Below are 15016 nucleotides of genomic sequence, written 5' to 3'. Positions count from 1 at the left end.
TGCACCCTCTACAACGTGCTTCCATGTATTTTGGTAAGGTACTCTTGTGGTAGGGCGTCCTACTCCTCCACTAACGCAATAGAAAATTGCTGGATGGTCGTTGGTGTATGAGGACGTGCTGTAATACGTCTCTCCAACTCGTCCAACACGTTCTCGGCGGGAATTAAGTTGAGGGAACGGGTAGACCAGTCCATTTGCCAAATACATACCTATTCCAAGAGCTCCTTCACCTGCGATGTTCGATCTATAAAATGGTGTCAGAGCCGAAACTACTGAAGAGACATATATGGAGATGGTGTACCGCGTCATGATACCGTTGACCTGTGAGCATACCGTGTTCAGAATTTGGTGGTCAGTACGTCCATTCAACACCATGTCTCCCCATACCTGGACTACCAAATTTATTGAGCTGTAATACTTGACAATGACATATCATGCGAAAGCTACTTTCGTCTTTAAATTTTGCACACCAGGTTATAAAGAACTTCTTCCTGATAGTTTACTGATTCGAGGACAAGATTCTGGATTCTACGGTAAAAAAGAAAACAAATATTAGCTAAAAAAAAGAAGAGCTGAAGAATAAGAAAACAAATGAAAAGATCTCAAGAAGTAAGAAACTGAGAACCCTAGTAATAATAATAGGAGTATTCTCACAGGCAGGAACCAAAAATTTGGTAAAGTATGAAGAAGGAAACATTTATTTTTAGAAATAAATCTTACAGGAATTAGAAAAGTACAAGCAGATTAATTTCTGGTTAAATAAGAGATACTAAACTTTAAGGGCAATAGAATGAAAATACAGGACTTGGCATTATATCTGTAGCACATCACGCTTACGAACGATATGAAGAGAAAGAGTAAATGAAAATGAAAAGATATCTCAACTAGAAATGCGAACAAACTCAAGATATACAAGCACACCCTACATTAAATGCATGTTTGGTTAGTCAGGCCTATAAGTACTATCATCAGAAATACAAATAGGAACCACAGTTAAGGTTAAAAGAGTAAGGAGGTAGATACGCCAATAAACTGTAATAAGAGCAAGATCTAGATTGCACGGCCACAAAGGAAAAGTGAGACCAAAGTGAAGAAACAGGCGATATGGGGCTGCCTTCTGCATTCAAGGATGTTCTCATATTCTCGAGCTCAACCAGAACTAAATACACTAATACCTTTGGAACTAACATAGGAAATAGGAAGTTATGAAATAAGTTACCCTAAGTACATAAAATAACATATAACATGGACTGAAGACCAAAGAACATATCTAAGCCCTGTTTACGATTAAAATTACGTTTGCCACCACCAATGACAAAAAATAAATAAAAGAATAAAAATTATAAGAAATGGAAATAGTGCGTCACAACACCCGTCAACCGACTGTTTTAGCAGTAGTAGTAAATGTGAAGTGTCTTCCTGTCACTGCAATAAATTCTATAGCAGAAATGCGTAGGAGTTACATAATATTTTTCTACAAGCAAACCGTTTCAGACCCAACAAATGTAACATATCAGCAATAGAGAAAAATGCCAGTGAAGGAGACCACAGTGTCACAGTAGCTGACCCAAAAATGATATACATTTTGCAGAATGACTGTAAAAAGACCATTTAGAGGTAATAGAAATTTATATCAGTGGCCTTAAATGAATAACTAGGAGGAAATGGCGCAAATATCAGTTCCCTAACATGATATCACACATGTTAAACAAAGTAGTTCACGGAATGTAGTACGAACGTATGAATTTATATTTGCAAACTATATCCTCATGAGTGTAGTAACTGCAGTGACACAAACATATTTATTCGTTGGTTGGTTGATTTGCCGGAGGGGACAAGACAGCGAGGTCATCGGTCCCATCGGTTTAGGGAATGACCGGGAAGAAAGTCGGCCGTGCCATTTCAAATGAACCATCCCGACATTTGCCTGAAGCGATTTAGAGAAATCACTGAAAACCTGAATCAGGCTGGCCGGACGCTGGTTTGAACCATCGTCCTCCCGACGGCGCCGCCCCACTCGGTAAACATATTATTAGTTTTTAGATGTACTAAATAGTTTATTAGCTCCATGTTAACTTGCTAAGCCGGCCGGTGTGGCCGAGCGGTTCTAGGCGCGTCAGTCTGGAACCGCGCGACTGCTACGGTCACAGGGTTCGAATCCTCCCTCGGGCATGGATGTTTGTGATGTCCTTAGTTTAGTTAGGTTTAAGTAGTTGTAAGTTCTAGGGGACTAATGACCTCAGATGTTAAGTCTCATAGTGCTCAGAGCCATTTGAACCATTTAACTCGTTAAAAAAAGCAAGCACCGTTTTTTTTTCGTTGAGGGGAAATGTGTTTTGGATATTTGCCAAAAAACATCCACAGTGACGGAATTGGTACTGACATGGAGGAAAGTTTTGTTTTTATCCGCTATCTAATTTTTAGTAATCACTGAAAAAATTGGTAGTGATTCAAGCATCCTTACTGATGTTAATAAACCATTGGTCACAATTGAATAGTTGGGTGATACCAAAGCACCAACTACTGCCGAACACAGTGAATGTCTCTCCAATAAATCATACTAACAGCAGGTGACTCAGGGAAGTAAGACTTCCTTAGGTATATTGTACTTCTCCTTATCCGTATCGTTTCCTCCGTATAGAAAAGTGTTATTTCTTTCTGATACGTATTTTTGTATATTATACATCAAATGGAAGGAATGTCAGCAACATAAGAAATTTTTAACGGTAGTAGAGATAGAAATGAGCAGGTAGGAAGGGCAAAGAGTTGGTGCGTACACTTCAGTGGTAGGATCATTGACATCAGACTCGACAGGAAACGAACATGTCGGCGTCATAAGCAGACGAAAAAGACAGAATATACCAAGAACATCTTCACCGAACACTACCAAACTTATAGTTCAGTATTTCCATCCATTTGCGAGCATATTTTGATTGGGGAAGAAAGCCTTTCCTATACATAAGAAATAGTGTGAGCACATGATGGCTACTGGGTGTATCTCACGTCACTGGAACTTTTCAACAAGAGATCGCTACACAGCACGCCAAGAGGATGATCACGTGCAGCTTATCACCGTATTTCACATTGACAAAAGTCGAGCCATTCGCATGAAGAAAAGGAGAGCATCATATCGGCATATTGCACTGCCAGTTATCTGGCATAACGGCAGAACAAGTGGTGACTAGCTGGGCTGAGGGCAACAGTTTCGCAAAGATAGTAGGCACGGGTCTTTCCGCAAGGACTACACCACGAGAAGATCGCACGAAAACGGGGACGGCAACAGCTGAAACCCGGCCAGAAGCTATATGCATCACCCATCGAAGACAATTTTTAAATTAATGCTCTAGACAGCCGTCAGATACTTAAGGATATGTACTTTTAACCATCAGCCGTACAGCAAGTAAAGCTTTATCTTCAGCGGTTTTGGTCTCCCAGAGCTTAATTACAGGAAGAAAAGGCAAAATATCATTTGGAAACCATTTCAACTTTCTGCTACATGTTTCCAAAGTCCATAACGTTACAGTAAATACGCATGACTATCTTTCATATACCAAGACCTTAAACAGCATCAAATTGGTCTTAAATAACGCAGAGCCGAATTTGAAGGAACTATCGTGAAGTATGATCCCAGTTGACTAGCGCTGGTCAGCCTACTTAAAAGGCCTACCAACGTACAAGTCCGAGCAGTCCCTTACCAAAATGCTTAGGTCAGTTATTGAAATATTGATTAATAGATGGAACTGTCTACATCGCTTTAGATCCAAAACTATGTCTCACTGTTTCTTGTATGGTGACTCGTATCAGGAATTATATATGGACAGGGTGACTCAGGTGTTCCTATCGCTGTCGTTTTATGAAACCCGCAACGTTGTAGCTGGCCTTCATAAACCATGACCGAGATTTTCAAATTCTCTCGCTCGCTACGCGCAGACTACTAGTGGTACCGGAAAACAATGAGCAGCACTTTTTTCTAGAACATTTATTGCAGTTACAATTTTGTTCTAGGATAAATTTTCTCTAGTGACCATGTTTTGCGAGATATTCTAGGAAAACGTACAAACGTGACCTTCAAACGCACCTCCACTCCACTCTTATTCTCATGAGTTAGGATTTCTAGTATGTTTTTCGTGATACTCCTTCCTACTACTGTAAAAAATTCCCGACTAGACAAACTATTCCCGATATTCGACCTTTTATGGTCTCTATTGATTGCGCCATTAAGCCACCAGCATAATCTACTACTTCGTTAACAGTGTTAATTTAATTGTACCCGTGAGGGTAAAGTACGCAAAACACCTTTCGTAAGCATTAAATTGAAACTAATTACGTTGACAATTCTATCCAAACTTAATCCTTACAATACATTAGTTTTGTGGTCATAAGCCCTGACAAATACAACGATGTAACTGTTGTTTTATACTGGTAAAATTCACAAAATTGTTAAGTAAAATTTACACAAACATCAATTTTACAATCTGTATTTGTTCGACTAAACCAGTGGCATAATACGACCTATAATTGAAGACCAGAAAATGTCAGTACAGTAGTAGGAGGGAGGTCTACGAACAACGTACTAGAAATCCTCACCTGTGGGGGTGAAGTATGAGAGCAGAGGTGCGTTTGAAGGTCGCCATTTGTACGTTTCTCTTAATAGATTGAAAACTAGGGCCTCTAAAGAAAACGTATCCCAGTGCAAAATTTTAAATTAAATGACCTACGAAACCGTCCTGCACACTTTTTCTATAGGACTAGTAATTTACGCTCGTAGCGATTGAGAGAACACGAAAATCTCGCGCTTGGTTTCTAAAGAACAGCTAACAGCTTAAAACGACAGCGTTGCGGAGATCTGAATCAACCTGCTGTTGCACACTGATTTACGATCGTAGCTTCGCAAATCTGCTAAACATCGTAAACTAATTAATTTCATATTGCAAACTTTATTGGGCAGAAAGTACAAATCAGCAGGTAACCTAAATCTGCAGCACCTCTAAGAATCTCATTGTCACGGTGTTTTACGGTGTTGTACTGCGTAAATGATTGGGCATCTCAAAGCTTAGAAATGAACTTAAAACAGTGTGTTATAAACTGGCGGCACATGCAAACGTACCGCCAGACAGCTCAGCCACACTTCCGCAGTGGGTTATCACGGTTGAGGTTTCCCGTACCTCGTGAAAGTAGTTTGAACCAGTACTCACTTAGTCTCCTTGACGACCGCCTCAGTGAAGCCGTGGAAGCTGACGTCACGGAAAGTGATGTCTAGTCCCACGCTGCCTTCGCCGCCGCTCACCTTGATCTCAGTCACCTTGAGCGGGTTCAGCGGCGGAACGTTGTACTGGCGGTCACCTGAGAAACGGAGCAACTGTTATCATACAGGCCTCTTCGGCACGTTTCATAATTGTGTCTCCCCGAAGCCAATACCGAGGCCATACGTCTCAAACACCACAGTAAGATTTATACACATTATCCATGATTGCTTTTTGCGGAAATGTGTGTTTACTTTGCAAATACAGGAAATATTACAGACAAACATCCTTCATACTTTCATTGGTCTACGAGCAGGAGAAGGAAGCACCAAGATCGAAGTCATTTCTCGAGGGAAAAAAGGCTTCCCTCAATCAACCACTGTGTCCAACACAATTCCCTTTTTTCACATATAAAATCTCTCAAATGGTGAACCCAAATACAGGACATTGTACCATACCTTAACCAAGTCAACATAAAACGAACTACCTTCACAAATGTACGATTGATGGGGATTCTCAATAGCTAATGATTGATGTTTTAGTTATCAGTCTGAAGGCCGGTTTGATGCAGATCTCCACGATAACCTCTCTCCTCATCTGCATAATTACTCCACCCTACTTCCTCCTAATACTGCTTATTGAACCAAGTTCAGGCCTACATTCACAAAGTTTACCTGCCTCTTTTCCCCCTATCCCACGCTTCCCTCTACAACCAAATACACTAATCCGTGAGGCCCTCTATCTATTGCATCAATCTTTTCCTTTTGCAGTCAAGATTAGGAGTACACTAACTCCAGAAATAAACTTAAAAGCAACGAGGAAATGAGGTCACTTGTGGAATTTCGAGAGTGTGGTACGCTATATTTTAACAAATGTAGCGGAAAAAAATATGTCGTCACGTCAACGTGATAACGAAGTCGCACATGGACGAGTACTTCGTGTTAATAGTTATACGAAATGTTCAACATGGATTCGTGCCACGTAAAACTCGTGAACCTGTGTACCAGTTCAAATGTTTGGTAGTAAGTCCATCATGAGAGAGTGGTTCCGCACAAGACGTAACAATGACGATTTAAATAGAAGTCAAAACACAAATGAATGTAACGCTGAAGTTATTGCGGTGCTATTGGAAGTGGTACGTTCTTTGAAATACGCTCTGAGACGACAAAACAGTAGAAAAGTGAAACACATAGACCTCAGCGAAGCACTAAGCACTCGATCTCAGAAAATGTAATTGATAATCTTTAAGAAAAATGTAGGAAAATGATGAAAATGGCGTTGTGTTTTAAGCGCGAAATAAACTTCATTTTCGAGATGGGAAGGTAGACCCTTAAATTAAAGAAGATGAAAATGCTTTGAACAAATGAAAATTTAATAGAGGAAAGAATATAGTAAATCCAGACTTTCTTCTAATAAATAGGAAGTGCTAAGTGATGACAGTACCTCTCTGTTTGAAAATGAAGGCATCCACCCGTTTTGTGTAGAAGTGACTGCTTTCCAAATCCGTATTGCTACGAAACCTCATAATGGGCAGCGCAAAACCCACCGAGCAAAAGGCGCGCACGTTGTAGAATCTTCCAGCTTCGTGGAATAATCAACGAAAACGTGCGAGACACACAAGGAAAAGACTGTTGTGTTATCTGACAGCCATGGAACGTATTTGTGTAACTTTATTAGCTCCGAGTTCGAAGAAACGTACAATATACAGCTCACCAGTCCCTCAAATGATAAATAATGTATTCCGGCTAAAGATTTTGGTTAAAGTGATACAGTATTTGTTGTGGCCTGCGTAAATGATAGTGAGGCATTTAATAGATGACTTGTTTTATCTTTAAACGGATTTACTCCACGTTTCCGCAATGAATAACAAATATGACAAAGTGGAGGCAAGACTGAAATATCACAACTCATCTCTGCGGAAAGAAACGAGTCATCGTAACAGACAAATAAGCCCAATCCCGAACCCTGAATCTTTTTGTTGCACTTATTACAGACTGCGTCCCGATGTCACTTCAGTAGCATATTATTTATCGTTTCAATTGAAAAAATTAGAGATTTTATTCGACCAGGAACATTAGCTGTACACTTAGCTTCAAATATAATTGCTGGACGTAATTAAAAATCCTCGTCCTTCTTACTTTCTGTTCTAGTTACTCCACTTAATTAATTTATTTACATTTACTGGCCTAGAAATGAGAAGACACCCAGTATTTAGTTTGTTAGGATCGTAGCGTCTGAAACTCTCCCCAACGGAACCGAGCTGGAAGTGGATTGGCGAGCTGCCTACGAACATCCAGCTGTACTGACACAACAGTGTGGTGTTACAACCCCGTACCATTTCGAACTAGCGTGCGAGTGCAGGTATTTTTTGCGAAGCCTATGTTAAATTTCTATAATTATATCTCTATACGCGATGGTTGCGGGACCTCACTATAAAATGTCGAATCAAAGTCACCTTCAGTAGTCTATATTACAATTTTATTTTATTTTGCTGCCAGTTTCTGCGTTGCCTTACGCCATCTTCAGGCACACTGACTGACGTGTAGGACGAATGTCAATCCTTGTACATCCAAAATAACGAGTTCCAGTTGTTAAAAAGAAGTATACGGATACTAGTGACTGTAAGATTGCCCCTATTTCAATTTTTAGAGAGGTGGGGTTCTAACTACACGTCTGTCAGGGGCTTGAAGATGGCGTCGGGTAATACCGATTATTAAATGAAACTGCAAATAAAGACAGATGAAGATGTTACTGATTTCATTTTTACGTTAAATTTATCCTGTAAATAACTTCTACCACACAGTCAACAACACTTGAAACTAACGAGACTAATGGGACCCATTTTCTATAGAACTGAAGTTCCTTTGTTCTTCATTCGAGAACAGTTATATTACTGCATTCACTGTAACTTAGAAATTCAGATATTAATTGTTTATTTTAACGAAACAGAATACTATGCAGTGTTGAGAGAAATATTTATACAGTAAAAGAAAGGACAATGTATGAGACTGTGAGGAAAAGGAGCAGTCCGTTGTCTGCAGCGCCTGATGTCCACTATACGTTTGTAGTTGTAGCAAGGTGATGTCGAAGAATCGCGTGAGAACAATCATCATCCGAATCGCACGACCTCAGCCCGTAGGTTCCAGAGCAGCCGATGCCGCCACGAGATAGAAGTACGAGCTTCCTCTGCCGGTGCTGGTTCCCGGCTGGCGACTACAGCGTATCTCTCTGACTGTAGGGCTGCGGTCACTCAGTTAAAGAATTCTGTTTCCTAGGCAGCAAAGAAGCTGTTGACGAAAGAAGCAAGGAAGACCTCAAAACCGGCCTGGCACCGGTAAAAAGGGCATTCCTGGTCAAGAGAATTCTACTAACGTAGGCTTTAATTTGATGAAGAAATTTCTGAGAGTGTACCTTTGGAGTATGACATTGTATGGTAGTGAGGCATGGACTGTTAGAAAACCGGAACAGAAGAGAATCGAAGCCCTTTAGATGAGGCGCTACAGAAGAATGTTGAAAATCAGATGGACTGAAAAGGTAACGAATGAAGCGGTTCTCCGCGGAATCTGCGAGGAAAGGAAAAAATGAAAAAACTGCCTCGAACAAGGAAGGGCAGGATGATAGGACATCTGTTAAGACTTCAAAGAATGACTTCCATGGTACTACAGGTTGCCGCAGAGGATAAACCCTGTGGATGTAGACAGAGATTCGAATACATCCAACAAATAATTGAGGACGTAGGTTGCAAGTGCCACTCTGATATGAAAAGGTTAGCACTGGAGAGGAACTCGTGGCTGGCAGCGCCAAACCAGTGAGAAGACTGACGATTAAAAGAAACCCCCTTCATAACATAAATCTGCAATTTCTCAAGATCAGAGACGATGCCTCACAAACTCTCCATAAGGTGAGTGAAAAAGATATGCCGCTCTTGCAGACAACATTTTAGATTCTAAACATGTTAAAACGTAAATAAGAACAGCTGAATAAATTAAATAATTCTCTGCGCGAAAAATACCGTACCATAACCGTCGAGGGGCATGAAAGGGAAGCAGCGGTTGGGAAGGGAGTAAGACAGGGTTGTAGCCTCTCCCCGATGTTATTCAATCTGTATATTGAGCAAGCAGTAAAGGAAACAAAAGAAAAATTCGGAGTAGGTATTAAAATCCATGGAGAAGAAATAAAAACTTTGAGGTTCGCCGATGACATTGTAATTCTGTCAGAGACAGCAAAGGACTTGGAAGAGCAGTTGAACGGAATGGATGGTGTCTTGAAGGGAGGATATAAGATGAACATCAACAAAAGCAAAACGAGGATAATGGAATGTAGTCGAATTAAGTCGGGTGAGGTTGAGGGTATTACATTAGGAAATAAGACACTTAAAGTAGTAAAGGAGTTTTGCTATTTGGGGAGCAAAATAACTGATGATGGTCGAAGTAGAGAGGATATAAAATGTAGACTAGCAATGGCAAGGAAAGCGTTTCTGAAGAAGAGAAATTTGTTAACATCGAGTATAGAGTTAAGTGTCAGGAAGTCATTTCTGAAAGTATTTGTATGGAGTGTAGCCATGTATGGAAGTGAAACATGGACGGTAAATAGTTTGGACAAGAAGAGAACAGAAGCTTTCGAAATGTGGTGCTACAGAAGAATGCTGAAGGTTAGATGGGTAGATCACATAACTAATGAGGAAGTATTGAATAGAATTGGGGAGAAGAGAAGTTTGTGGCACAACTTGACCAGAAGAAGGAATCGGTTGGTAGGACATGTTCTGAGGCATCAAGGGATCACCAATTTAGTATTGGAGGGCAGCGTGGAGGGTAAAAATCGTAGGGGGAGACCAAGAGATGAATACACTAAGCAGATTCAGAAGGATGTAGGTTGCAGTAGGTACTGGGAGATGAAGAAGCTAGCACAGGATACAGTAGCATGGAGAGCTGCATCAAACCAGTCTCAGGACTGAAGACCACAACAACAACAACCTTTATCATGGTACGGTCTGTGATTCCCACAAGCAGTTTGTCGCTTAGATACTCTGTTAGCTCACTAAAATTAATTGATTCGTTTTTAGAAAGTAATCCTCGAGACCCTTTTATATCTTCGCACATTTATATTTATCGATATGCATTCCATTAAGAATTAGTACTCACCTTTTATAAGGTTCGGTATAGCTTCCAGAGCGTTCTTGTATGCACAAGCATTGAGATCCGGATCGTTTCTGGAACACGCTTTGATGTATTCGGCTGAAAGCAAGAAAGAGAGAAAAGTTAAACTGGTGATTATTTCTAGAACCTTAGAACAGGAATGCCGGCGAAAAATCTTAAAGCTACAGACAAGATCACTGAAGGATTAACACAAGTCTTTTAACTCGGGGAATCTGAAAAAGTCAAATGCTATAAGCGACGTAGCAGGGATAGTGAAATATGATAATGGTCAATACCTCTGAAATGAGCAGTGCTTTTCGAATTGCTGTTATTGACGGCCAAATGTGTCATATAGTCCACCAATGTAGCGAAATGTAGACAGACCTACAGAGACTCGACATAGATTGTAGAGCTGGCACTTGACGCTCAACGTAAACAAATGTAACGTACTTCCTGTAAATAAACTGAAATACTCCCGCTATTGTCTAATTACACGATTGCCGAACAATCGCTGCAGACAGTCATTTCCATTAAATATCTAGGAGTACACGTACGGACCGTCTTAAAGTGAGACTACCAAATAAACTGATCGTAGGGGAGGCAGATATTACACTGACTATGGGCATTCTAACGACGTTCCGTAGCTTACAGTGTTTTCGTTCGACCGACACGTGAGAGTTTCTCTACAGCGTGAGAGCGTTACGAGATATCATTGATATAGCAAACATTGAAACTAGAAAGAAGAACAGGACATTTGGACACGGTTTGTTGCAGTAAGCGTGAAAGCGTCACAGAGATTCTCAGCTTTCTCTATTGACGCAGGCTGCTAGAGAGGAGAGTGTCATCAAGGTATGGGCTACTGATCCGTTTCCACAGAAGTATATTCCCAAACGAGTCTATCAATATATTGATTCTGCCTACACATATCTCAATAGAGGTAATAAAGGTAAAGTTAGAGATTCGGGCTCACACACAGAGTAACCAATATTCGTTTATCCGCATACCATCATTCACATCTGGAACAGGAGAAGAAAAGAAATGGTTCAAATGGCTCTGAGCACTACGGGACTTAACTTCTGAGGTCGTCAGTCCCCTAGACTTAGAACTACTTAAACCTAACTAACCTAAGGACATTACACACAACCATGCCCGAGGCAGGATTCGAACCTGCGACCGTAGCAGTCACGCGGTTCCGGACTGAACCGCACGGCCAAATCAGGAGAAGAGCGAAGTGACAATGCTGCGCGAAGACACCTGTAATCAAGACGGCTTGCATAGTATGGATGTGAAGATGTAATTGTTCGCTCTATGCAGCTCCAATCTGTTGTTCACCATAGGATGAAAGTTTGAAAATCTCTGTCTGGCAGTTAAGCACTCCGTTTTCTTAAGTAAAAAGGTACCCATTCGTCACTGTAGTTCGCCTTCTAAATTAACGCACTATGCCCACCGTCTTTCTAATTAGTGAATACTATCTCTAACGTCTGATTCCTTGACGTGTGCTGCATTCCCATCAGTAACAGTGACAATTTTTTCAAAATGTGCAAAGTATATTCCAGGCACAGGTATGCTAAGACGTGAAAATAACAGGAAGTCCAACGATGCTAAATCTGGTGATTGCCCTCTTAGTAATTAATCGGCACACAGCATCACTTACATTTTTCTTAAAGTCTTCAAATTGTGATGATAAACACTTTTTTACTTTTTTTCCGCGTTCAGTTGTTGCGATACCCATGTCGCAAACTGATCCCGCAATCTCTCTTGTGTTATGTCGTAGGCGCCGTCTATTTCATACACCTTCAACCCCTGATTACTAAAAACATACTGCACTCTTTCCCATTTTCACTTGCCGTTGCGGTTTTGAGAAACCCTTATTAGTGTGTCACCTTCAAATGAAATCGGACACGTTTTAATTCATACACGTAGCTACAAACTGAGAAACACATTCCTCATTAACCTTCACGAAGTTTGGCTACAATTTCACTATTAATGCAGTTTCTGGAAAGAGACTGCGTCGGGCATACTATTCGAGGTAATCCATTTGGACTACTGATTTGAAATGCTGTTTAAGTGAGACAGTTTCACAGACCAAGTTTAGTATTAACATACGTTACTGAAAAAACATTTACTGACGCAAAAAGGAAATATTTTGTTGATAGCCATCTCTGCGTCATTCCGATGAGTATTCAGATGGCTCTCATGTTGAGTGACGGGCACCATGGTGCGCAGCGCGCTTCCGTCACAGTAACGTGTGGCCTTCTATCTGGACGTGGATAAATAGTATGCAGGCTCCATTAACTTGTTTCATTGTTGCTCTCACAACGAACTGAAAATGAGAACCAAACGACGTAGTGCAATAGTTGCGATGCTGGTCTGTGCATAGTCGTCCTCGTTCAGATTTGTCTCTCCCTTCCTTAAGCAAATTAAAATCAAGGAAGAACTTTTACTTCGAAGAAACCACATCCTTGTTGCAATCGTAATAGTACTTGGAATACTTTTTGTAAATCTACAAGTAATGAAATTCCATTGCGTTATGTAAATGTTATTAAGCCATTTCCAATGGTATTTTTAGCACCATAACGTATAAACGGTTGAGAACTTGCAGGTTATTACAATGAAGGTGTGGATGTAAATGTCGAGAGGTACAGATTAATGCAACATTGGGATGAGTTGCTTATATTGTAGCGTTTCCTAATTTATACCATGGAAAAGTGGTACCACGACAGTAGGAGTCGATATGAATAAAATAGAATGAATAGGGGAGTTAATTGTTCTCATAAGAATTGACAGCAAACCATCACCGACAATAGTTCAGGTATGCATACCGACGTCACAAGCAGAAGAAGAAGCGATGAAAAAAGTATATGAAGATATAGAACATGTAATTCAATACGTAAAGGGGAAATCCGATAGTCATAGGGGATTGGAATGTGGTCGGAGGGGAAGGAATAGAGGAAAGGGTGACTGGAGAATATGGGCTTGGTAGTAGGAAGGAGAGAAACGAAAGACTAATTGAGTTCTGTAATAAATTTTCTCTGGTAATAGCGAATACTTTGTTCAAAAGCCACAAGATGTAGAGGTACACCTGAAAAAAGCAGGGAAATACGGGAACGTTCCAGTTAGAGTACATCAGGGTCACGCAGATTCCGAAATCAGACACTGGACTGTAAGGCGTATCCAAGAGCAGATACAGACTTTCGATCACTATTTGGGAATAATGAAAAATAGGATGAAGTTGAAGAGACTAGTCAGGCAGAATCAGAGAGCAGGGAAATGTGGTACGAAAATGCTAAGGAATGAAGAGATACACTTGAAGCTCTCTGAGGCTATAGATACTGCAATAATGAACAGCATATCATAGAGTTCAAGTAAAGAGAAATGGACATCTTTAAAACGGCAGTCACAGATGGTGGAGAGAAAAACATATGTACAGAGAAAGGAACTGTGTAAAAACCGCGAGTACAAGAAGAAATACTTCAGCTGATCGACGAAAGAAGGAAGTACAAAAATGTTCCGGGCAATTCAGAAATACAGAGATACAAGTCACTTAAGATTGGAACAAATGGGAAGTGGATCGAAGCCAATGCGAAATGGGTACAGCAAATACACTGAAGAGCGAAAGAAACTGGCACACCTGCCTAATATCCTGAAGGGTCCCCGAGATCACGCAGAAGTGCCGCAATACGATATGGCATGGAATCGACTAATGTCTCAAGTAATGCGAGAGGGAATTGATACCACTAATCCTGCAGGGCTGTCCATAAATTCTTAAGAGTACGAGGGGTTGGAGGTCTCTTCTGAACAGCACGTTGCAAGGCATCCAAGATATACTCAATGATGATCATGTCTGGGAAGTTTGGGGACCAGCGCAAATGTTGAAATTCAGAAAGTCTTCCTGGCGCACTCTGTAGCAATTCTGGACGTATGGGGTGTCGCATTTTGCTGCTGGAATTACACAAGTCCGTCGGAATACACAATGGACATGACTCGATGCAAGTGATCAGACAGGATGCTCACATACGGATGACCTGTCAGAGTTGTATCTAGACGTACCAGGGGTCTCATGTCACTCTAGCTCCACACGTCCCACGCCATTACAGAGCCTCCACAGCTTGAACAGTCCCCTGCTGACACGCAGGATCCATGGATTCATGAGGTTGTCTCCATACCCGTACACGTCCATCCGCTCGATACAATTTGAAACGCGACTCTCCTGACCAGGCAACATGTTTCCAGTCATCAACAGTCCAACGTCGGTGTTGACGGGCCCAGGCGAGGTGCAGTGCTTTGTGTCGTGCATTCGTCAAGGGTACACGAGTGGGCCGTAGGCTCCCAAGGCCCATATCGATGATGTTTCGTTGAATCGTTCTTAGAGTGGCCCTTCTTGATGGCCCAGCATCGAAATCTGCAGCAATTTGAGGAAGGGTTGCACTTCTCCTGGGTTGAACGATTCTCTTCGGTCGTCGTTGGTCCCGTTCTATAGGGATTTTTTTTTTTTTTGAGCCGCGGCCATGTCGGAAGTTTGCTGTTTTGCCGGTTTCCTGATATTCACGATTCACACGTGAAATGGTCGTACGGGAAAATTTCCACTTCATCGCTACCCGGAGATGCTGTGTCCCGTCGCTCGTGCGCCGACCACAA

General features: G+C 41.2%; 1 protein-coding gene across 1 annotated transcript in view; it reads right to left on the bottom strand.

The window, feature by feature from the left end:
* The window catches only part of LOC126161831 (protein takeout-like), a 42001-nt gene that overhangs the window by 17146 nt on the left and 9839 nt on the right, over positions 1-15016 (bottom strand). The window contains exons 2-3 of the mRNA XM_049917934.1: positions 10385-10477; positions 5196-5343 (exon numbers count right to left, since the gene is read on the bottom strand). Of these exons, the coding sequence (XP_049773891.1) occupies positions 5196-5343; positions 10385-10477 (241 nt within the window). The remainder of the gene's footprint in view (positions 1-5195; positions 5344-10384; positions 10478-15016) is intronic.

Source organism: Schistocerca cancellata, chromosome 2 (assembly GCF_023864275.1).
Source record: "Schistocerca cancellata isolate TAMUIC-IGC-003103 chromosome 2, iqSchCanc2.1, whole genome shotgun sequence".
Taxonomy (NCBI): domain Eukaryota; kingdom Metazoa; phylum Arthropoda; class Insecta; order Orthoptera; family Acrididae; genus Schistocerca; species Schistocerca cancellata.
Note: the sequence above shows the minus strand (reverse complement) of the source record. Positions and strands in the feature narration are given on the sequence as shown.